The following is a 25,033-nucleotide window of genomic DNA, read 5'->3' as shown; positions in this document are numbered from 1 at the left end:
TTTGTTTTTAAGAAAAGAGCACACAGCAGCTTCATCCTGCAGGTAATTATGGGGATAAATGGAGAGAGGAATTAAATAAAAACAAGACTTGAATGAGCTGGTTTGTGCATCCTGTCAAAACAAAATAAAATCTATGTTAGATAAGATGCAAAACTATGAAGACGGTGGACCTGGAAGGCTGTTTGTCTCCTGTGGTTTAACTTAAATAGTTTTAAATGGATTTAGAAAGCGCCTAAATCACATCCCTACCCCTTAATGCTCATACTTTTACTGTTAATGATAAATAATTCCATTATATCTTGGTGTTAAAATGACTAGAAGATGAGACTCGCTGCAGCTTTAGCTGTGACCGCAGAACCAACGTGAATCATTCTCGTCCGGTTTAACTTTCCCTGGCTCCGTCCACCTGACGAGCACTGATGTCTAAAGATCCAGCGTCTCTGACGGAATGAGCTGATGAAACACAAACGTAACACATGACACGAGGGAAAACATGACATCGCTTTCAACTTTTAACCGTCCGGCAAACGTTCAGCTTCGAATGTTAGTATTTAAATCTATTTACACAGTCACATTAAGGGGAATCGTCTTCCTTATGGGGACAAATATCAAGTTCCTGTAACAACAATGATCATGTATGAAGGTGAGGACATGTGGCTTTCCTTACAGTAGGGGTGGGAATCACAGGGTACCTCACGATACTATACGTGATACATGGTCCACGATACCGATAATATCACGATACAACGATTCTGTGATACTCAATATATCGCAAGACTGTCTCACAGTAGAAAACAAAATGTTAGCGTGACAAGTTAAAAGTGCAGGATTTCCCTATTTATCCACAAATTACTGTAGAGAACAAAGGAGCAGCGCCACCGTGAGGAGACATGAAGTAACGACGCCCGGTGAGTGAAACTAGCAGGGACTTTTTACCCTAGAGCACCTTAATTAATTCATTAAAATATCGATATCGATTATCGTAATTGCACGAGGAAGAACGACAATATATCCCCAAATCGATATTTTGACCCACACCTATACTTCACACTATTTTAAACAATTTATGAAGATTATAACACAGTTTGACCATATAAACATACAATTTATAATGTGTTATCGACATTTGTTCAATCTAAACCACAAAGAAATGAACATACTTCCACTATTTATACAATGTGCACCACATATTCTATAGATGTTCTGTTTCTATTCTGCTGTAATGACTGCATATTGGCTGACATCAGTCAAATAATCCCCGCGCCAAAGATTTGACTTTGAATTGAGTCCAAGTCTGTCTTTTCACACTGAGAACCGGCTATTGTTCATTAATCCTCAGGATTAAAACGTCCAACTCCCACCAGGTTGGTTGCATTCTGGGAAAGTTCACAATTCTGCTCCCTAACCACGGGGTAAAAATGTACGTTTGTGGCATTAATTAAGAACCTGCTATTTATACTATTTTAACCTCTAAATGTCTTTTGTGCATTCCCACATTGAAATTATTAATTTGCGCAGTAATCATCCATTCATCCATTCATCCAGAAACAAAGACGTCACATGTCGGGGACAGTGTGGAAAAGTGGACAAAAGCCGCGCCGACGTTTGATTCCTATTCATGAGCTGGTGGACAATTTGCATCAGTCTCTCAAGACTCGGACGGAGTGAAGATTCCATTGTTGAGAGAAGTGCCGCTCACTCCCAGCCTCGGCTCTCTGCTGCAGCGTTTAAACTGCTGAGATTTCCATCGCCAGCCATCGCGCATTCGCGCCGAATGAAAAGTGAGTCGGCGGAGATCTCATTTCTCGTTTAAGGACCTCCCGGCATGTATTTACAGCTCGTGTGTGTAGATTCGGGTTCAGTGGCCACGGATCATGTGACCGTAAACCTGAGAGAAGTGACGTCCTAGTGGGAAATCTGACACGCGAAGAAGACAACAATGGACAGCAGCCGTCTCTGAAGACACATTAAATGTCATCTCATTTATGAGCCATGTTAGCAACGTGGCTCTGAGGACGGAAATGTCCTCCCACTGCTTTGTTACACACTGAAATATGTCACAGTGTCCTGCACAGACAGTCATGGTACACAGAGGACGAATCATGGTATCATGAATGGCCAAGTTAAAGGTGGAGTATGCAAGATATTTTTTATTTTTTAGCAATAACTGATCACTAAGAACTCTGATAGAGAATTAGACTTCTGCTCCTCTTCTAGACTCTGTTTCTAGTCTTAGGGAACTCTGTAATTTAATCTTTATTTAACAAGACAAAGGTCCCCATTGAGATAATCCCTGGAGGTTCAGCAAACCGGGGATTATTTTTAAGCAGTAGAATCAAGCTCGCAAACTTTTCGTGGACACTTAGTGGTGTCTTCAGGTAAACTCCAACCACTTGCAGCCATCTTGTTAATTAGTGCCAGTTGTGAGTTATATGGCACTGATTGGCCGAATCAGCAATATTTGAAAGGTCATCGCTGGGAAAACCCTTAACATTTCCAGTCCACCTTATAGTTTTAAGTGAAACCTTTCTGAAGGCTTTATTTTCTCTGTTTTTTCCCCCTCGTAGTAAACTGGTACGCAATTATTCACACCCTTGGGTAGATTATAAATGATTCATTGATTCATCTAAAATGATGAATCAGCGACTCATATCTTCCCCCCTCCTTGTTCCTCCGTCATGTGTCGCATCCATCAGGCAAACTGGATTCTTCTCCCCGACAGGCCCAGACTGGGACCTTTGACAGGTGATCAAAAACTCAAAGAAAACACGCTCGCTGACCGATCGCTGCTCTCGGTCGTCATAAATGACCAATGAAGCGTTGGTAAGTCACTTAAAAAAAGAGTCGCTTCCTTATATAAATAATTTTTATTATCTGAACTCCTCTCAGCTTTTTTTTTTTTAAATATTCCCAGAGTAAACTCTGAATTTGGTAAGACTGCACAAAACACTGACTTCTTTAAACAATTTCAAATGCATTCATTGCCTTTTTGAAGGGGTTCAGATTTAGTATGACCTGTATGCTTCTGCACTTCATTATATCGCTCTTTTTTAACTCTCTTTTAATCAACCTCCTTTTAACTTTTATACTGTGCTGTGAGTTTTATATCTGTAATTGACTTGTTTCTGTAATTATTTGTATTATCTACGCTGCTAATCTTGACCAGGACGCCCTGGAAGAACAGATCTTGTCTCTCAACCAAGACCTTCCTGGCTAAATAAATAAAAAAAAAGAAGAGACAAACAAAAGACAAAAAAGAGAGAAAAACTGGAACATAAATGGAAATGCTGACTCTGAGAAATTTGGGTTGTCCAGGCTACTCTGGTAAGGCATATGATTTGTTCTCCATGGGAAAAAAAGATAATAGCATCACAAAAATGTGAATGAAATTTGGGTATTTGAGTGTTCAAGCCATCAAAAATTAAATCATTTGACAAGAAGAAAAAGAAGAACAAGAAGAACAACAACAGGGCCTCCACTCCACTCCAATGCTTGGACTCTAAATGCTGGATAAAAACCACAGGGGGAAACTTTCTTATTACAGCTCCAGTGAAGACTTCATATATAAGAAAATCCTAATAATAATAATAATAATAATGATAATATTTTTCTAACCATTTTTCTTCCATGGCAGGGGGACACAAGGAATTAAACCACGGGGCAGTTTTTTAAACAAAACCCCTGGTTAGTAAAAGCTATTTGGGAAAGAAAATAAAGACGAGAGAGAGAAGGTAAAATTACAAGCCAAACACCACGGCAACCATCCATCACAGCTTATCGACCACATCGTCGCGTAATTGCCTCGGTTGGGTACGCAAAGACTCGGAGGATTGTGTTGTTACAGGTGTGTGGATATACTTTTGACTGCTAATGTTTCTCGTCCCGTCCCGACTTCGCTCGAGCGTTGCCGCGGATACTTTGTGCCCCTGAATATCAGCAGTAAATTGAGGAGCACAAAAGCATCACAATAAATAGAAGTGATGACCCAAGCTCGGGAAATAAATCCAAAGTTTTAATAAAAGACAATTATCCTTGAACAAGTCGGTGACAGTCGGAGAGAGGAGTAGCGTCTTTAGCTCCCAACAGCTGCTGTAACGTCAGGAAGAGTAATGAGCTCCGACTTTGAAATCTTTCTCTTTTCAGCTCTCAACCTCAGCCTTCATTTTTTTTGCGTGCGGCGGCTGTGGAGAGCACATTTAAGGCTCAGCCTCCCAACTTTCATGCTCCTCACCCGGAAGCATCATTTTTCATCCATGGGACACTTAATTATTCATTTCCTGATTTATGTGACATTCCAGCACTGGCGGTATTAAAAAGGTGGCCCACTACTCACCTTCAGCGCGGTGGATCCCAGCTCCAGGCCCACCAGGACGGTCCGGTCCACCAACTCCGCAATCCTGGGGTCAGCCACTTTCAGCGAGTCCTGGACCAGGTCGGTGACGTCCACCTGCCAGTCGGGCCCCAGCATTGTAATGACCTGGTCGGTCCCCTCTGTGGAAGTGGTGTGGAACTGGGTCAGGACCTTGACGAGGGCTCGCTGGAACTGTAGCGTGCAGCCCCGACTCACGCGGCGCTCGTCGTCCTCGTCGTCCGCGTCGCTGTCTCTGGTGCTTCTGTGGCAGAGACAAAGGGACAATAAAAATACTCATTATATCAAATATTCATGGATCTCAAACCTTCCTGGATTTCAGTTTGAAACACTTCAAATGTTGGGCCCACATTCAAACTAAAATGTAGTAAACAAACATTTTTATGCAGCAATAAACACAAATCTCAATGCAGATAAAAATAACTGGTTCAACTATTATACAACTGGACCAAAAGTGAAACTAGCTTTATTTTAATCTGTGAATTCACCAGATGAAAAGATATACAAACATTTTCAAAGAATTTTGGTCGATCGAACCATTTTTACACCACCTGCAATTCCTTTAAGGTCCACTAGAGGGCGCTCTAGTGGACCTGAAAGGATTATAACCCCAGATGTATGTGGGCGGAGCTTTCCTTAGAAAGCTGCCTGCTGATTAGCTACTGAGTTTGGAGCGACAGCTCAATGGACTAATAGTAGACACGGGCTTTGAGTCAGTGTTGGTCTTGGACAAGTTTTCTCCTCCTACATCAGACATGGCACTAATAATTATTAATGTAATAATTGTAATAATAAAAATAAATCTGAAAAATAAGACAGATTATCTTTGAGATATTAGGAGTTCCAGATGTTTGCTTCTTAATTAAAGAGTGTTGCTTGATAACACAGTCTAATTCCATAATAAAGCCCTTCTTTATGTTAAACACTGGACTTTAAATGGAAATTCAGCTGCTGCCGACTTCCCGACTCACTTTATAATTTGACATCACACCGCTGATGAGAAAGCTGGCTCAGCGCCACACGAATCCATCACATGATCCGTCGTGATGAAGCTACGGCGGGGAGAAAAAATGTCCTCCACACCAGCGGGGAAGGAGTTCTGGACCGCTGCCCCCTTCGTATTTCACAGGAGCCCTGGGCGGCGGGGTTAAACACGCAAGGTGCATCCCCGACCGAGCGCAATCTGCTCTGCAGCAAGATGCATGAGTTACCCAACTTCCCTCAGACGGATTTGACAGTGTGCCAGTTTCCCCTTTAGAGGAACTTCTCCACTTAATCTCTGCTTTGACTTAACGATGTGAACAGCTTGAGAGTCAGGAGAAGCAGCGGGGGACATCAACCGCCGACCACGTCCCACCCACTGAGCCAGTGACCGTGTCCGATTATTGGGCCGAGCACTTCTGTCCTGCACAGGGGCCTCATGAGAGCTAATACTCTCACCAGCAAATGCATCACCTTTTCACCCAGCCGTTAATGGGTTTGATCATTAATCCATCTTTTCTCGCCTCCTTCTCACACCTCATCATTACCAACCTTTTCTTTGGCAAATAACTTTGTACTGGAGACTTTCCAGAGAAGAGACAAAAGAAAAGTCTTTCTTGCTAAAACCCCCCCAAAAAAACAACTACCTGCTTCATGACAACAGAACTGGGAATTACAATCATAAGCCATTTTATTAGGTACACCTCATCAACTGCTTGTTCATAAGTAAACATTTATATTTATGTTTTAGTTTTGGTTAATCATCAGTATTTCAGTCTCTGGTGTTTCCCCATTTCCTCACTGTGGGATAAAACAGTACTTGCAACTTGGTAACGTTAGTTTGAATGAACTTAATTCATGATAAATTTGTCCGCCAATTTCTTTTTCCCCACGGCATCATGGCAGCCACTCACTGCACTCAGTCACGTAAACGCGGTCAAGGCGACCCGCTGAAGTTCACGCCGAGCATCAGGATGAGGTACAAAGGTGATTTAGGTGACTTTGAACGCGGCATGGCTGTTGATGTGAGTATTTCTCAGAAACTGCTGATCCACAGGGGATTCTCATGCACAACCATCTCTTTAGAGTCTCACAGAGCTTGGTCCAGAAAAGAGAAAATGACCAGTGAGCAGCAGTTGACAGGGCGGAAATGCCTCGTTGATGCCAGAGGTCAGGGGAGAATGGTCGAGCTGGTTGACATCAAATTCAAAGGAATTTGTAAGAATTTGTCTCTTCACACACTTTCAAGGACCCGTGGGATCCGTGACTGAAACAACCAGAACAACCACTCTATCTCTGAACGCACAAGACGTCAGACCTTGAAGCAGAAAAGCACACGGGTGCCACACATGCCACTTTATTAGAGGCGATTTGAACCCGATAGCAGTTTCAACTGAATTTCAACCAATGCACGAGCTTCGAAACAAGTATGGAAGAGATAGATAATAGCATCAAGCCAATAGACAGGAATACATGAATCTATTAAGCTCAATTGTCGTCATGTGTTTGGACGGAGCTGAAAATAAAGGTTTTTAAACCTTTGCAAGTGTGAAGTAAAAGAAAACCTCACATTCGGCTGATGATTCCATGGTCAGGGCTCGCTACCCATTCATTAGGAAAGATGCCCGAGTGCAGAGGCGTTAACGCGATCGCTGCCAAGACTTTCCTTGAAGGACTTTCTTTGTACCATCGGATTAGAGGATCTTCAGGAATTAAAGGGCTTTCTCACGGGTCATTTAAGGTACCTGCATGTATCAAGCAACCTAACGTTCACCCCGTGAAGTGACCGGGTCGTGGACTTATCGCGTCTCTGTCTACGGTCGGCTGCGTATGTTACTTTTAAAAATAGAGTCTTGTGTGATTTCCTGAGAACGTCGTCGACAAAGCCATTATGAGTTTAATGAAGAGGAAATGACTGAAGGAAGGAAGTGTCTGACGAGTGAGAGCAGAAGTGTAAATTGCATGTATAAAGTCAGGGAGACGATGATAATCCACAGATTTTTATCATCCTTGGTGCAAGGAGTGAAGCAGCCTGGTTTTACTGCAGCAAATTCAGCCACGGTTCGAGTTCTAACTCTCAAAGTGATGCCTTTGTTGGAAAATATTAAAATGCTCTTGTTGTTGATTTACTAGCTTCTTCAAATTACTTTAATCTTTATTAGTACACCTATATCTGGTGAGGACGCTGCCAATTTCTGTTCATGGGCAGAATGACAGGCGTAAATGTAAAAACAGTGGCAGCAATTTTCCATCTCTAAATTAAGAAATCTATAGATTTTTGATGCGTTTGTACGTTTTCTTTCATCTGTGTGTGTGTGTGTTTGTTTTTTTCTGGGCTCTCAGGTTTTTTTTTCTCCCACACTCCAAAAATAGGTTTGGGGAAGTGGCGAGAACACGAAATTTAAATGGCTCCATAACAGATTGACAACCTGTCTGCGATGAACTCCACCTCTTTCCCGAGCAGAGAACTTTTTTAGATTCATTAAAGAAGTTTTATGTCGTTGCAGTCAAGGTGCACATCTGAATACTTTACCTCTAATGACTTGTTTAAAGTCAAGACAGTTGGGGGTGAGGAGCAGAATTAGGGCATCGTCCGTGGAACGACAAGAGAAATAACTAGCAGATAAAAAAAAAAATCAAAATCTGACAGATTTATTACAGAGGAGGACAATTGAGCCTATAAAAACACTTTTATAGTGTCCTCCACAGTTCTGGAGATCTGTAAAATATGAATGTACAGTAAAAAAAAACCCTCATAATCAACAGGGTTAGTTCAGGTTGGACTTTTAAATTTAGAAATATATATAATAAAAAGTGAGTCGGTGGAGTTCAAACTAAAAGATATAACAAGAATGGATTTGTGAGACCACGCGGTATTAAAGCAGGAAATATGGAAGATAAGAAGTACTTTTATTAATCCCTTATTGGTTACTTTTTCAACCAAGTACCACCTGAGAAAATATTCTTTTGCTCTTTTAGTCGTAACACGATGATCGCCAACGTTAAAATATAGCGGTGTAAATAGAGTGAGCAAAGTCAGCGACAAGCACCACCAGAGGGAGCTTGCGTACCACTGCTGGTACACATGCCACAGTTTGAGAACCATGTCCTCTACATTGTTGTTTGAATTTCTTGCACTTTCTGCAGTACAGGTTGAAGGTATAGGTTGAGGTTCTGATCTGACCTAAGACCACATACTGAAGAGAAACTGATCAGGGATCAGATGTCATTCCAAAAAAATTGGATCTGAGTCACTTCAGCTTGGTATTATGATGGAATTAAGGCTGAAAAAGCCCTGAATTCCCCTTTAAACTCACAGTCTGTAACCCTGATCACAATCAACACCTGATGTTTCCTCCAGCGAGCGTTGGATACCTGGCAAACGTAGCTTTCCCTCTGTGGTGTTTGTGTTTTTGGTGTTGCGGCGTGCCTTTGGCGTGACTTTAGGACGCGGACTTTCTATTGTGCTGAGAAGGTAAGTGAGTTAAATCCACAGCACACGCTGGAAACAAACTCGCTTACTCGTTCGGTTGAAGGTAGATGGGAAAACCCAATGAGACAGTGCCTCCTCTGTCTCTGTCAAAGAGTTCCACAACTCCTCGACTCAGGTCAGTGCAAGTTTACCATGCTGAGTCTGTTACCTGATATATTTTCTCCCCAAGAAGAATATTGTCTGATCCTATTAGAGTCCTGGGTACAACTGTACAAGCTGAAGCTTCAGTGCACACGAGCTGTCTGCCCGATTACACTTTCTTCCCCCCTTCTCTTTTTTTTAAGAGCATGTTCCTGGATAATGCAGCCAGTGAGCAATTCTGCAGCGCTCTAGCAAAAGCACCACTGCAGGCTGAGAGGCTGAGAGAGCTCAGACTGTGTCACTTTGCCGAAGTGAGGGGACGTGGGATGGAAAAAGGAAAAATAAAAGAGTTAAGGAGGCGAGGGGAAAGAATGTGGGAGGTTAGAGGTCGCGTTAAGGAGTGAGAGCGCTCGTGAGAAGGCGGGGAACATAAGCGAAAGAGAGACGGAGCGATCGTCAGAGGGAGGGGAGTTGGTGAAAAGACGATAATTCAGTGGAATAATCGCAAAGATTGTATCAGAGTGCTTACTTTGAAAACAAAAACCCCGTCAGACCTATTGTCAGAGCCCACTTTTCTCAAAATTAAGATGATTTGTCATGAATCTTGTCACTTGCTGTCTGCTCTTTCCCTCCTTTGGCGATTTGGCACGACAGACGTCGCTGGCAGTCGACAGCGGTTGTCTTGTTTGGTTAATAACACGCGTCTGCGCTGCTATTTCTGCGAGTGGCGAAGAATTGGCGAGTCTTAAAAGTCCAAGGTGATTTAATTTACGCGTCGTTTAGAGTTTTTATTACATCAAACGAGCACCACATGTAAGATAAATGAACGTGCCATTCAGGAAATGCATGTGTCCATGTATTAAATTGCCATATGTTTGTTTTTTTGGGGGGTCTGTTTCAGATGAGTCGGTAGAAAGCGCCGAGGAAGTGAGCGGAGAGAGAGAGACATCAGGGATGGTATTCCACATCCGTGTCCCCCTGAGGAATTATGTGATAACACAGTCAGCATCTTAAACTCCTCGGCTGTCATTACATGTGAAATGTTTGTATCTGACAAAAAAAAAAAGTTCCAGGAAGCTTGCGAAGAAACTGAAATCCGGTACATTTCTATGGCAACCGCAGCAAACACTGCTTTGACAACAAGACAAGGCGCTAAATAATTTATGGATGGAGAAGCACAAAACCAGAACCTGCTTTTGTTTGCTTTTGTTGACTTTGTTTGCTTTTCCTGCTGGACATGATTCTTATGTCTCCATCTCCCACATACGTTCATTATCTGGTGTTGTCATCACCTCTTAATACAGTACATTTCAAATTTCCTAGCCAGCCTGCTATGATCCTGCCGCATGCACGATAGCAACGTCTATGACATACATCAACATTAACCCCGTTGATGTCACTAAAAAACAGACTGCACCAGCATCTGTGGCTTCAAATATCTGCACGGCGAAAAGCATCTGCAGTTTTCTGATGCACCAAACACCTGCAGGGAAACGTAAAGATCATTAGCTACAGCCTCAGCAAATCTCCATGACAATGCTTTACCTGCAGGGAAAAGAAATCCTCGGCCCCATCTGTGTGACAAACTAAAATAGCCCACGAGGGGTCTAAGATTATTGTTTTCATGAAGCCACAAAGGATATGTGTATTGAAAATGAGCTGGAGGAATTCTGGGGATTTGTTTTTTTTTTTCCACGAAAAACAAACATTAAAACCCACAGCAATCTGTCTGAGGCAACTACTTATATTCAGGGAACAATTGAAAAACAATATAATATCATTACCGGAGAATTATACCTGTTGAGACCACTGGCGAAGCACTGCTCAAAATAACAAGGTCTGTAAAACTCGCAAATCTGATACAAGCACAAATATGAAATCTCATCTGCAGGGATTATCTGGGCCTTAAAGCACCAAAGTGGGAATAATGTATTGAATTTTAATTCTTTTTTATTTTTTTTACCATGTTTGGTGCAATATCTACCTCTAAAAAGTAAACTGCTGTCATATAAATGTAGCCAAGGAGCACTAAATGAAAATAATATAACCCTACTGTATCACGTCTTAGCCCTTATCAACCATACTTATACTTATATTCTGACTATAATCTCGTAATTCATGCTGGTTTTTATTCCTTTCTTTCAGTCGTTTTTACATGTGGCCCTAATACTCTTAAGCTAGAAGTCGGGCTCCAGTTAGCCACACAGTCTTTCTTTGATGCTCGACTAAAGATACTTGTTCTGTAAGAGCCATAAGTCTGTTAAGACATATTTTCAATATCAAACTAATACCTTTAAACCCTGCCATAGCTCACTGGGGATGTCTGAAAAATTAGGCTGTTTTCCAAGTACTCTGGGTCATTTGAAACACCTCCATTCTTCAAAAATGCCATTTGTATTCGGGCCGGGGTGGAGATGGATTCGGTGCATGATGATGAACTCCAGCAGCGACGACAGCAGCCACCCCCGTGAGCGTTAGTGCTCCCATTAAACATTTCCTAAATGAAGGGTTGGGGGCCCGTTTGTTACAGCGCCGTGCAATACGACAATGCCGGAGTATTTTAATGAGCGTAGGTTTCGTAACCTACGACCACATTTTTCATCAGGGGTCGAGGCGCGAACCACATTACCCTCCCACCGGTGCCATTTTATTCTACATATATTTTTCAAGGCTTGTAGCAAACACCTTCATTTGTTTTTTATTGCCCACCGGGTTCCTGCTATAATATCGACATGGCCAGGGTTCCTTATAGGAATAAAAGCAAATAACAATGACACATGTAGACGTCACAATCTTATGTGGCTGTAGAACAAAAATATTGGCAGTTTCATTTAAAAACAAAAACAGATTTTACTACGCCACTGTGGTAAATGTCTTCAAGCAGTTATTCTGGACTGACCCGATGAGGCTCTGGTCTAAATAAATAGGGAAACCCACATTAAATCACTTTTAATGGTTGCCAGGACATAAGAAACTACACATATATTATCATTGGTCAAATATGACCGAACAAATTCTTAACTTAAGGTTTCAAACACCCCTACTCATTTAATCTTCAAATCTTCGAATCTGGCCTTTGGCTCCTCCCACTATAGCACATAGATGGTCGTAAAACTGTCTGTTAGCTTGATATCTTCCTCTGAGCTGCACGTTTTAAGTCCGTACGTCGATCACAAATCAGTTGCGTCAGTAAAACAACACAATTGGTCGACATACCTGTATACACGGTGTTTCCGTGGTTTGGCCGGGTGATTAATGTCTGGGAAGAAGAGGTCGGACGCAAAATGGGTTCTCTGCAGTGTCTCTACGACAGTTTAAGATCTATTTCAGTCTGACTAGCACTTTGAATTCCAAGTAACACTGACAGTGCCTGGGAGTCTGAAGATATCAATAATTATCAGTTGGTGCAGCTCGTACTCAGTCTGCTTTCTCAAAGTCAAATTCAGGCACAGCCTGAGACTCGTCGTAAAGAATGTGTTGAGATAAGTGTGACACATACATGGCAGCCGCGTGCATCAGTTTGCACTTGACAGCTTCATTTCACAGGCTACATTTCTGCCGGGTGCTTGAGTCACAGCATCTAATTGGACCAAAACAAGCAGCGACATAAACACACAGACACAGATTTCCTGGAAAACACAGAGGACTGCTTTCTAGTTCCCCGCACTATAAGAATGCAGTGTTCGTTGCACTTTTGTATTGTGGACAATGATTACTGTGGAAATAAGTCCTTATATACAAGACGTACAAATATTGTTATTACATTGAAGGCCTGTGAGACATTTATATCAGCTCTGGAAACAACAAGTTCAGCAAGAGCTTTGTATATAACTTTACAAATTCACTGTAGAACTTATAGTGGGTATGATAAATCCCCGTTTCATGACGAGGTTAAAGGTAAAGCTCAAAGTCGATGCATTGACCGAGGACCAGGTGGGAGAATAACGGTTTTACAGCACTTTCATGTTTGTTTACAACTCGTCTGCTCATCTGACTCCCGCTCATGTTTGCACATGACAGCTGTTAACCTGATACGTACACTGTGCTTTTATTCCAGATGCCAAAGCTATGAAAATATGACCCAAGTTGCATAAAACTGTAAATTTAAATACGAATCTGCAAAGCCTTACCTCCGGTCAGGCAGGATTGGAACCCTCCAACCTTTGATGAAGCTGAGGTTGTTATCAGACAGCTCCACTTGTAGAGGAAGCTTGGGCACCCACACCGTCAGCTCCAGCGGCGCGCTCAGATGCTCGTAGCTGAAGATGACCCTGGCGTTCATGGATCCCCGCGTCTCCTTCCCGTTGACGAACACGTAGTCGCAATTCATGGACACCTAGGGCAGACGAGATCAAGGTCAGAAGTCGGGGACCATCTATATGGTAATGGTGACATCTGTGGAAGAGCATCTAAGTGATATGTGATGATGTACGGCGCCGTATGACTGCGGCTGTCACTTCCACAATTCATCGGCGAGCTTTTCAAGGTTGGTACTTTCAGCAAAAGCAAAAGAAAAAAAAAGAGAGAGCGAGGAATAAGATCTTTTATGGATCTGAATGTGATGTGAAAGTTTGGGGCTCATTAATCATCTCTGCGTGTACTTTCAGATGTCGGGGAAAAAAAAACAGTTCAACCAAATCTGATGACGATGACGGGGAGGTACGACAGTATAGATGTGTAGTTTTGCAGGTTTTTAGATTTACTCGACTTCTTCGGTCTTTTAAAAACATCTGTCTCTGTAATAAGGCAACACATCTATTCTGCGTGTGACATTTCATTAAAAAAAAAAAGACTAACGTAGGATTTATCTTCTTAAGAAACAGTACGGATGACGACTGTGAGAGAAAAACCAACATCAGGTTGCCCAATGTTTGTCCAGCGTTGTCAAACAAAAAGTGGTTCCACCTTTCACATAGTTCCTCCGATCATCATGCATTCGCCCAGTGAGAAAAAGCTATTCTGTGCTGTTTCACAGAGATGAATTGAAGGTGAACTTCCAATGGTTTTAACACAACGTGCGGCTACAAGAACGTATGAGAAGAAAATTGCGTCAGACGATCTGAACAAACTAGTCACACAGTTGATCGCGTTCCAGTGCACTTTTAGTAATGAAATGTAAACACAACAGTGCGTAATTGACCATTTATTTTATGTCATTTTACGGGGAGCAGAGCTTCCCTTGCTGTCTTTGAGCAATCGCCTGTGATGGGCACACTGTTTCTGGAAAGATATACAGTAATTCCTGTTTAATTTTTGAAATTGCTAAATGTCAAAGCTGTGAGCACAACAAAATCAATTTGGATTTGTGGCAGACGCGTCAGAGGCGGGTGTTTTAAAACCTTCTGCACAAACTGAAGCCGCCTGCGTTAAGCAGATAGCACTCAGTGTAAATGAGATGATGCCGCGTGTTTCGTTTGTGATACGGCGGAAACTGCCATTTAAAAAGGGGGCTTTATGTTGATATTTAGCACAGTGTCGATTCATGCTCCTCAAAGTGTGTGCAATGAGGCTCCAAATGCAGCAGCAGCAGCAGCAGCAGCTGATTTTACAATCCTGAAGCTGACGCGTGGAAAGTGAAAAGCGGCTACTGTGAGACACAGAGCTGAGAACCCACGGCTGTAAACAATGCTTACTTTGCTGTGAATCGTTCTCTTATCTAATTTGCATCTTTTCGACAGTCAAATTAGCACTTCTAAATAACCAAGTGTTTGCTGAGCATGTACAGTGCAAATTAGGCATTCAAACCACATCCTAACACCACCATCCATCTTGCCCATTCCCTGCATAATGATCTATGAACAATTATACGAATACATAATAGGCCAACAAAAGCTTTTAGGCAAAAACACAATTCATATAACATGAAGGCTGACGGCAGCGTGGCATTTCAGGTGAACTTTAGTTCATAATATACCGACACGACACATCGTAAACATATGCACACGTTTCACCTTTCGTGTGACATTCATGTCGCGTGATGTGATTTGTGAGCAAAGCATGAAGTATGAATTCAATATGTGGAGATTTTTTTTTTATTTAAAGTGGAAAAGAAGCACTAAATATAACTGTCTAACTTCATTTTATTTATTTAGACTAAAGCATTTCCTTTACTGACAATAAGACATGGATTTTTGAGCAGAGATTCAAGGAGACAACAAAAGAACAACGTGAGGAAATTCCTTCTTCTGACGTCTCTGGGTGTTCTAATCCCTGCTAATCCCTGCTAATAAAGGCTAATATTCCAAAATAATAAACAGCTCCTGTATTTGTGAGCAGTGTTTGACAAATTTAGAAGCAACTGTAGCTCAAAATGGTGGTGTTTAAGGATAAAAGAATGTCTATTTGACGTTAGCAGCTACTATAGCCAGATGATGTGGCTTTACAAGTTGACATTAGCAGTTAATACAGCCAGCCACTGTAGTATTGGACTTAGTAGCTACTGTAGCCAGATGCTGTGGTGTCGCTAGTTGGCGTTAGCAGCTACTATAGCCAGCCACCAGATGCTGTGGTGTCGCTAGTTGGTGTTAGCAGCTACTATAGCCAGCCACTGGACTAGACTTTAGCCGCTACTGTAGTCAGACAATGTAACATCAGTGTTTCTTTAGCAGCTACTGAAGCCGCAGGCTGTGACATTGGTGTTTGACTTTAGCAACTACTGTAGCCAACCAACGTTGTATCAGAGTATGACTGTAGCATTAACCATAGCTAGCTGCAATGGCACCAGAAACCAAACACTTTGTCCTCAGTAAAGCCCCTGTAAAGCACTTTGAGTTGCCCTGTGTATGAATAGTGCTATACAAATAAAAAACAAACTTGCCTTGCCTCAGTGTTTGATGTTAGCAGCCAATGTAGCCAGATGCCGTGGCATGGATGTTTGACTCAGCTCTGCTTGAGTCAGACACTGTGTCATCAGTGTTTTATGATGAGCATCTACTGCAGCCACATGCTGTGTCATCAGTTTTTCACATTAACAGTCACGGCGTCTGGCTGCAGTGGCTGTGAGTAGAATGTTAAGTTTGATTGTTGCGCTAAATCTAGCCTAAGATAAAGTAAAATAATGAACCACAGTCATATTGTCCAGAGATTTATTTCCACTTTAAGTCTTAACAAATGCCATTTTCAACTTAAAACCATTTTTAACCTGTCCTATTGAGTCCAAAGAGAATCTCTCCAGCTCAATTTTAATTATCATAAATACTTGTCCCCCTCGAACACTAAATTATTAACTGCCATGGATCTGGATGGCTTTGCTTTTGGGCTCCCATAGAAGATTTATCTAGTGGTGGGAGGTAGCTGGCATTGTAATCAGAGAATCTAATCTCCGGCAAATGGAGGTCGGGCCGGCCAGTATTCTCAGGGCTGGGGATTCATCATAACTGGGAGGAGGTCGGTGATATAATTCCCCTTCAATGCAGACAGGCCCTGAGTGGAGGGAGAGGGAGAGGGTGTGCGGTGGAAGAAACTCTGAAGATGACAGTCTTCCCCTCTGCTTGAGTTAATGCAATTTTTCAGGGTTTGACCTTATGGGCTGCCCCAGTGTTATTGTTGTGTCTGCTGATTTGTCTTATCTGCGTGAAGAGAGTTGCAGAAGAAAGGGAAGGAGTGGACCCCGGCCACCTTGATTAATCACAGCGCGACTTGCTGAACATCTGTCTGATGTGCCCTCCTTTTTACCCTAAAGACACGTGCACAATGAGTGCACACGCTGTTGAAAAACACGCCCTCGCTGCAGCAGCAATGCTTCAGCTCCCATTGCCGCTGATAAACTTGGCTGGCTAATTGCAAGTCAAAAGCTGTTAGCAGCTCTGGGTGTCAGTGGCACGGCGGGGGCTCGGCGAGGAGGGGCTTTCACACAGCAAGCCGCCACATGCCATCACGCTGCTGCTAATGTGCTGTGGCATCTTCCATGGTGCCAGCAGATTGCCTGGGTGGAGAAAGATCATCGGGACGAGTGCAAGTGCCGTCTTCGTGTACTGGTCACATGACGCGGAGGCCGGGTTAATTAAGGTGAAGACACCTAAGGGCCTTTCACACATTTACTCCATAACATTAACTGAATTAATTTCCCAATCGGTTCCAGTAAAGGCAGCAGCTTCTGTCCTTCAAGAGAGTGTTTCAGTGGGTTAGTGCCTTTTTATTGAAGTGTGATTCACTTAGAGCCACAAATGTAGAAAGGATAGTGATTTTTATTTTATCTTGAGCACTTTTTACTGGAAACGTATTGTTCCAGTGTAACATCTCACAAGGAGAAATTTAGCTACTTTACACAGTTCTGATCCATCCATTTTCTACCTCTTTATCCTCCACATGAGGGTCTTTACTGAGCTAATTAACAGCTGACATAGGGCGAAAAGGCAGAGTACCACCTGGACAGGACACCAGTCCACCACAGGGCCAACATACAGAGACAAACAGCCATTCACTCTCACATCCACGGTCAATTTAGAGTGTCTAATTACCATAATCCTCAATTTGAAATGTTTTTGGACTGTGGGAGTAACTTTAGAGAAACAGCCACGAGCCACTGCACCGCTGTGTGACCCTTTGAACTTACAGGTTTTCGTCAGAGACAAGTAAATCACTGCATCCTATTCCTTTTATATGCAAGTCAGTAGGAATCCTCTCTACCAGTGTTTCTCAAAATGGGGTCTAAGGACACCTGGGGATACGCAACCCATAGTTTGGTTGTATGTGAAATAATTATCCATTTGCAAAGAAATTGGTTCAACTGAAGATTATATTATTTTTAAAAAGAAAAGAAAAAAGATCAGGGCACAGGATAAACCAGGTTTCAAACAGAGGACATTCTTGCTGTGAGGCACCAGTGGAACCATTTCAATCCATCACAATCCAGCAGCACATTTTTGCAAAGCCATGGTCATACTCCAGGAAAAAACTGTGAAGAGCATATTACCAGCAGACTAAGGGCTAAGCTGAGGTCTGCACTGGAGAGAAGAGGAATGAAGGTTAGTGAGAGCAAGACAGAACACCTGGTGTCAACCGTCCAAAGCAATGGACAGTGCACAAGACAGATGAAGAAGACAGAGCGGGCAGGGCAGAGACGAGTGTCAGGGTTGATGTGTGACAGGAGGAGAGCAGCACAAGTGAAAAGGTGGAGCGTCTAAAAGACAAGAGGCGGAGCTGTTGGTGGCAGAACTTAAGATGCGGAGATTTGCATTGGGAGTGACCAGGATGGACAGGATTAGACCTGAGTACATTCGAGTGACAGCTCAGGTTTGGAAATAAAGTAAGAGAGTCAAGGTTGAGATGGTTTGGTCACTTGCAGAGGAGGGATAGTGATTATATTGGACAAAAGGATGATGGAGAGGAAAGGAGGAAGACCACAGAGAGGGTTCAGGCAGATGATCTGCTGTGGCGACCCCTAAAGGGAGAGGCCAATAGAAGAAGAACATAAGCAGCAGGCTCCTGCACACTTGCACATACAACAATCATGGATCTTCCGCACATCGCTGTGACCTCCTGGAAGCAAGAAGGAAAGCTGCTTTGATGAATTGTGCTCAGGAACATTGAGATGTGGAGTAAACTACAGCACACACAGCAAGAATGTTCCAAATCTTGAGGCTCCACATGGACATTTGTGTCAACCCTTGCAGACTCAGGCCGCTGAAGAAATTTATACCTCTCACAGCCACAAGGACATGGAAACCATTAATTGATCTTGAGACACTCTCAGCCTAATAAATACCCACTTCCTTCTAGCTCAGCTCCCCGTGTTTGTTACACCTGCTCTGGGGGGGGGGGGGGGGGGGGGATGCTTTAATCTCTGAGGCTGAGAGATAAGATAACCCAATGGCATCATTTCAGCTACGCCGTCAAAGATTCTCCAAGAAAACACAATGGGACTCTTCACATGCAGAGCTCCATTCTGTCTTTAATTTCAAATGAAACTGATAAAAGGTAAACGACCAGTCACAGGACTGACTAAACCCATCAGGAGAACGACAGGTAGGCAGAGATAATTAGGAAAAGATGTGAAGCTAAAATTCACATGAACTAATCTGTGATCTCCCTACAAGACAATCACCAAATATAATGAAACATCAATAGATGTGTCTCTGTGTTCTCTGACGAGGGTTCTCGGTGTATTTTGTTGTACAATAGTCGAGGATAGACAGCTGCAGATACTCTGATAAGGCAGTATATGTTTCTAAATTTATAGACTAGAAATTTGTCTTTTATTAGACAGCAGGAAAGGTCAAGACATGGAGCATACTGCACTCTTATTGCCATGGTTACAGGCATGGATGTGTCATGGATGTACAAGCTGCCTGGTCCAGAAGATTGTTTCTTTTTTTTCCCCCACCCCCATGTTGGTGTTTGAAAGTTAAAATACACCAAATGTTTTCTCTCCGCAAAAACCCTGGTCCTGTATCTGCGCCTGCTCTCTCTCCATCGCAGAGTCATTTCCTCGCCCACGTCTCAATGTCAATGACACACAAAGCGAAGAATAAACAAGAAGAATGGAGCCATCTTTGGTGACGTCCGCGTCCGCTGGCGGCTGCGGCGCCATGTGTTTCCAAACAGGAGCCACAATTACCCGCGCCTTTATTGTCCAATTTGAATATTCAGTAAATGAAGTGCCACGACACTCTGCCAAGTCGAGTTTCCATTTAGGGATAACATATGTATCAAATGAGCGCCGAATGACGGCTGACATATGGCTAGCATTAGCGCGATTGTGTCTTGTGGCCGTTATGGAGCGTTTCTGCCTTCAAGAGCATTTAAACCGATGAGTTCATTTAGCTCTGTTAGCTAAATGAGGCAGCCTTCATTAGCCCGTTGTTTGTTGTATTAATGATGCCGAGGGTGAAAAATGACGTGTTCAGGAACGCTGGGACTTTGGGGCCTTTTTGGAAACAGTTACGGGGGGGTGATTTAAAAACTTGCATATTCCTTATTCATTTCATAAACTGCAGAGTCACAAGTGTACTTTAAAAGGATTGTCAAATCAAACAAAGCACTCGCTGGCCACTTTTTTAGGTACACAGGAGTGGCACTAAGAGTGGTCTTTAAACCCCTTCCTGCTCTAATAGAGGTTAATGACTTATGGCGCAACATAAAATGTCCCATTTACATCGATTTCAGGCTTTTCTCACCTGAAGAAACCCAACAGAACCCAACAGGATGGTCCAGATTCAGTCAAATCATTTGAATTGGTACTTAGGTTTGGGTCCAATTTGGACACAAATTGTGTGGCACCATTTTAATTTAATCTAATCTAATGCATGCAAACAACGTGTCCAGTTTTGGTATTAATAAAGTACAAAAATGTGATCCTAAAACTGGGATGTCATGTCAAGTATTGATTGAATGCCAGCGTTACTATACAGAAAATAACACATCAGTTTGGGTTCAGCTCCAAAACATGCGGCCATCACCACCTTGTTTTGAAGAGAGAGAGATATTTCAAATAAATGAAGCTTGTTTGTGTGATTCCTGAAGCTTACGTCGCCCGTGGTGCTGTTTCTAAACCGCAGGTATTAATCTCGTACTAAAAAAGCCTCCACTCTTCCGCTTTAATGCTTTCGACCAGAGCTCGGAGCCCGGCTGCAGGGATTTGCTCGCATTCAGCCACAAGAGCATTAGTGAGGTCAACCACTGATAAAGCCTGTCGAACAGTCGCTGCTCCAGCTCATCCCAAAGGTGTTGCATGGGTTTGAGGTCAAGGCTCAGTCTGCTTTTTATTTATTTTTTTCTCTCCAAAGATCGACTTGGTGCACAGGTACAGTGCAAAGGTGAAACAGGAGGGAAACAAGTTTGAGGACGGAATTAGAAGAAGTTTGTTGTCACAAAATCTGTTCCCCCAATTAGTTTCCAGTAGCAGTGCTAGATCTGTATAATGGAAGAGCCCATTTGTGTAGTTTACAGTCTTGTATAAAGTACCTTTTAAAGGGATATTTGAGTAAAAGTACAAGTATGTTAACAGAAAATGACTTTGGTAGAAGTTGAAGTCATTTTTTATAATATTACCAAAGTAAAAGTATTTTAAGTATATGACATTTACTATACTTACGTATCAAAAGTGAGGAGTTAGGATGTTGTGGGTTCAATTCCTGGGTCGCTAGTCTATGTGTCCTTGAGCAAAGACACTTAACCCCATGTTGCAGCGTGTGAATGGGTGAAAACTGTAGCGTAAAGCGGCTCGTCAAGACTAGAAAGAGCTCTATATAAATACAGACCATAATACCAACTCCTCTTCTGCTGAGGTGTTGTGAAAACATGGCTGTGGAAGATGGTGGGCACCGCAAAGCTCGACTAAAGTACATAAATAAAAAGGCTTAATCTAAGGCTACGAAAACCAAACAGTGATTATACACCTGGACAAACATCATGGGTCTCGTATATTCAATATCTGCCTCCTAAACGTTACACATTGGCCCTTTCAGTGCTCCACATTCATACAGAAGTGTGACACGGAGTAAAAGAAGGAGCCTTCGGCCACATACAGGCCTTATCTCTGCCTGCATGATGGGTTATATGAGTCACAGCAGCAGCAGCAGCAGCAGCAGCAGCAGCAGCAGCAGCAGCAGCAGCAGGGAGGAGGATGATGTCTGCTGCCCACGATGGCCAGCGAGCTCCCTCTGCCCTGTGACACACATTCTCCCATCATTCTCTCCTTCTCTTCTCTTCCCCCCCCCCACACTTTTTACTGCCTGAATAAAGCACATGCACACTGTGCACGCGTAGGTTTGTCTTATCTACAGAAGGCTCTTGCAGCACACCGCGGCTTAGTTATTTCCAAAGTATATTAATAAAAAATAAAAGAAAAAGTGTCTGTCGAGGAAAAAAATTACAGCTTTTTACCTATTTTTTACTCTCTGGAGAAGGGGGGGGGGGGCTGGCTGGCTGATGGGTTGGAAAACATCCAAATGAGAATGCAGGGCTGAAAATAAAGCTTTATTTGGAGGAAGTTTTGGAAATTTATTTTAGTGTCAATGCTGTTTGAGTTGCAGGCTTGCAATGTGATTGCAAAGCGAGCAATGGCGAACTGTAGATCAGTTAAAAAGACTTAAAAATCCCTGAAAACATAAAGTGTTCATCTCCAACATTTAGCAAAGGAAATGTATAAAATATCATATCATATGTATTTAGCTGCTGAAAGCCGGCATTTGTTCGTGATCTTCGTCTCTGTAAATGACCTTGTTGTCAATGTGTCATTTTATTTTGAAATAATAGTTCTCATGCTTTTAATTTGAAATATGCTAATGTGGAAATCGGAAATAAGTAACGTAAAGCGTATGAAACCGTCGAAAAACAACTATTCAGACGATTACGGAGAAAAGCACATGTTCGGTCAGGAGTAGTTTGTTTGTTTGTTTTATTAAGCTTAAGGTTCATCAGCACCCGGTCAATGAGGGAACAAGGTTTGTAGAGTTTATTGAGTTAAGTGAGTTAATTGTGTGTTCATATACTTTTCACGGAGTTTATTCTATTTGTAAATGATAACTTTTTCGCCCACTAGATGGCGCTGTTGTATTTAATGTAAGTCATGTTTAGCACATTTATTTCAATGATAATTTTTATGTGATTTAGTTAAAAGTGATATTTTAAATGGTTTGTGAAATTTAAACAGTTAATTTATAAGGTTAATGTTTTAAGGGAATAAGTTATGGTAATTATACTTGGAAAAAGGGTTAAAAGTTGCAATAATAACATGCTGATAAGAGTTTTAATTGTTTTCATTGTTTTTGCATGTATTGTAGCTCTTACGGTGTGTTCACAAATAAGGTTGCAATAAAGGTTGTGAAACATCAGTTCAAGAGACCATCACCAACTTTGGCACGAGACTAATGTGCGGCACGAAAGCAGCAACAACAAAGTAATGGAGGATGCCATCTTTGTCGCGCTCGCGGTGAATCTTTGATTTGGGACGTTTTATTTATTTATTTATTTTTTATTGAACTGTCATGACTGTGTATTTCCTGAGCCTGAAGGTCTCATTTTTAAATTAGCCTCGAATGTTCAATGGCAAGCTCACTGGAGCAGGCTCACTCAATATCGCACACGCCTTGTCTTTAATGGATAATGAAAAATGATAAATGACGTGCTGAGGCAAGGCGTCCCACCGCATCGAGCACGCCGCGGCCGGGGCCCCTCCCATCAGGCAAACTCATTAATCTGAACTCTACTGTGACTTTAATTCACAGTGTAATTTTGTTTTCCCGCTGCTGTGCAGGACTATTTATTTTGGGCCAATTTGTATACGAGATAACGCGAGCACACTGCGGGGCAGGAAACATTAAGAGGGAGTCCAATATATCAGCGTCGCAGTATATTGGACATATACTGGGCTCTTTTTAATAAGAAAGGATTCGTTCACAGCCAATATGATAGACGTCAGTGTCTGATACAGCTTCATGGTTTCGTGGCCTCAGTCTGTAAAATATTCAATCAAACCTGCCTGACCTGACCTTGACGAGCTGCTAAACCACTGAAAAGGATTTCAATTTCATTAGCCCCGACTTGATGAGAGAGTTTTAGTGTTCAATGGAAGAGGAAGACAGAAAAAAAGGCTTTTCGACACGTGGCAGACTTCAAATACAAGAAGGTAATGTGGTCAAGTTTTTAAGATGGTCAGTTATGGAGGGGCTGATGTGTCCAGGGTGTGACCCCGCCTTTCGCCCCATGTCAGCTGAGATTGGCACAGCACCCCCACGCGCCCCTCATATGGAGGATAAAGTGGTAGAAAACGGATGGATGTATACTGGAAAGCAGAGAAATAGAGCTTTGTGCCCACATACTTGTCATTACGGTAGAACCTCAGGACTTCCACGGGAACGACCGTCCAATCACAAAACAAGGTCTAAAATGACTTTAATTTCATGACACAAAACACATAAAATCAATATGAAGCATGATTTATGCTTCAGGTATAGATGGGCGGAGCCAAATATACTTCCAAATGTGAAACGCAGGCTCTGGCTCGCTCGTCCATCCAAGATTCTGCAGAAACATGGTGTCACAAGACGGTGGACTTTGGTTCAGCGCGACCTTTAAACAATTTGGTGAAGCTGATATTTGGAGAGAGAATTACTTTCCTCCAAAAATAAAGAAGAGGGGACAATACTCACTATTCACTCTTCAATAAAAGCTTTGCTAGAATTTACTGTCTTTTTATTATGAATAAAAGGTCTCGTAGAGAGAGTACGGGAGTGTGAAATTGAAAAAGCAGGTGTATCGTATCGCTGTGCAGTTTTTTTTCCCCCAATAAAGTCGCATTAAAATCTCAGGGGGGGAAAAAGAACATTATGGATGTTAAACTTTGGATTATTAAACAATAAATCAGTTGCGGGAGATAAAAGAAAAGAGAGATTACAACATATCAAAAATAAAAGTGCTAATGAAGAGTTTAACCTCACCATTCATGCTCATGCGTTTGTTTTGGTTGGAAAAGTCCAGGGAGAGCTGAGAGTTGAGATTGTTCCGAAGTCCAGATGTTGTTTCCACAAAGAACATATGTGTGTGTGTGTGTGTGTGTGCGCTGTTTGTGTTTTATTATTAGCACGGTTAGCTTTAGATTAGCCCGAGGCCAGTAATCACCAGCTGTTTCATTTATGTTGACTCACAAATGATGGAGTGACACTTAAAGGTCCAGTAGGTAAGGATGTGTGAGATCCAACGTGAGACGACAGATGACATAACACGTCAAGGAACGGTGGTCGCCCTCACTATACAAGAAAAGATGTTGTCAACAAGTACATGTGGATGTTTCTACGTTTCTACGGTTACAAGATGGCAGACTTTGTCAGAATAGACCACTGCCTGAAGAATAAGCTGAGGTTCCCATTGATATGAATGTTTTAAAGTTGGTTTTACATGAGTGGAGCCAGTTTTCTTTGTTGATGCTACAAGACTCTGCTTCATTAAGACTTGCTGTCCGTCCATACTGCTGTAGAAGAATACGTACTCATACTGTAAATGCTTGTAAGGCTACGGAAAGCAAATGATTTCAATTTTTAAACGTGATTTTACACTCAAACAAAACATCCCTGTGGCAATATAATCAATGACTGCCAATAAAGCAACCTTCATTTCACACAGTGGACCTTTAAACTGTGTCTGTGCGTGTTGGCTGAGGTCAGAGTTGC

At 42.3% G+C, this 25,033-nt stretch overlaps 1 protein-coding gene across 4 annotated transcripts in view; it reads right to left on the bottom strand.

Moving 5' to 3' along the window:
- The window catches only part of tmem132e (transmembrane protein 132E), a 373,228-nt gene that overhangs the window by 23,313 nt on the left and 324,882 nt on the right, over positions 1-25,033 (bottom strand). For all 4 annotated transcript variants that reach the window (XM_058626897.1, XM_058626899.1, XM_058626896.1 and 1 more), the window contains 2 exons: positions 13,055-13,260; positions 4,334-4,613 (listed from right to left, as the gene is read on the bottom strand). In XM_058626897.1, the coding sequence (XP_058482880.1) occupies positions 4,334-4,613; positions 13,055-13,260 (486 nt within the window). The remainder of the gene's footprint in view (positions 1-4,333; positions 4,614-13,054; positions 13,261-25,033) is intronic.

This window comes from Solea solea, chromosome 4 (assembly GCF_958295425.1).
Source record: "Solea solea chromosome 4, fSolSol10.1, whole genome shotgun sequence".
NCBI lineage: Eukaryota > Metazoa > Chordata > Actinopteri > Pleuronectiformes > Soleidae > Solea > Solea solea.
The sequence above is the reverse complement of the archived record's forward strand: the minus strand, read 5'-3'. Positions and strand labels throughout refer to the sequence as shown.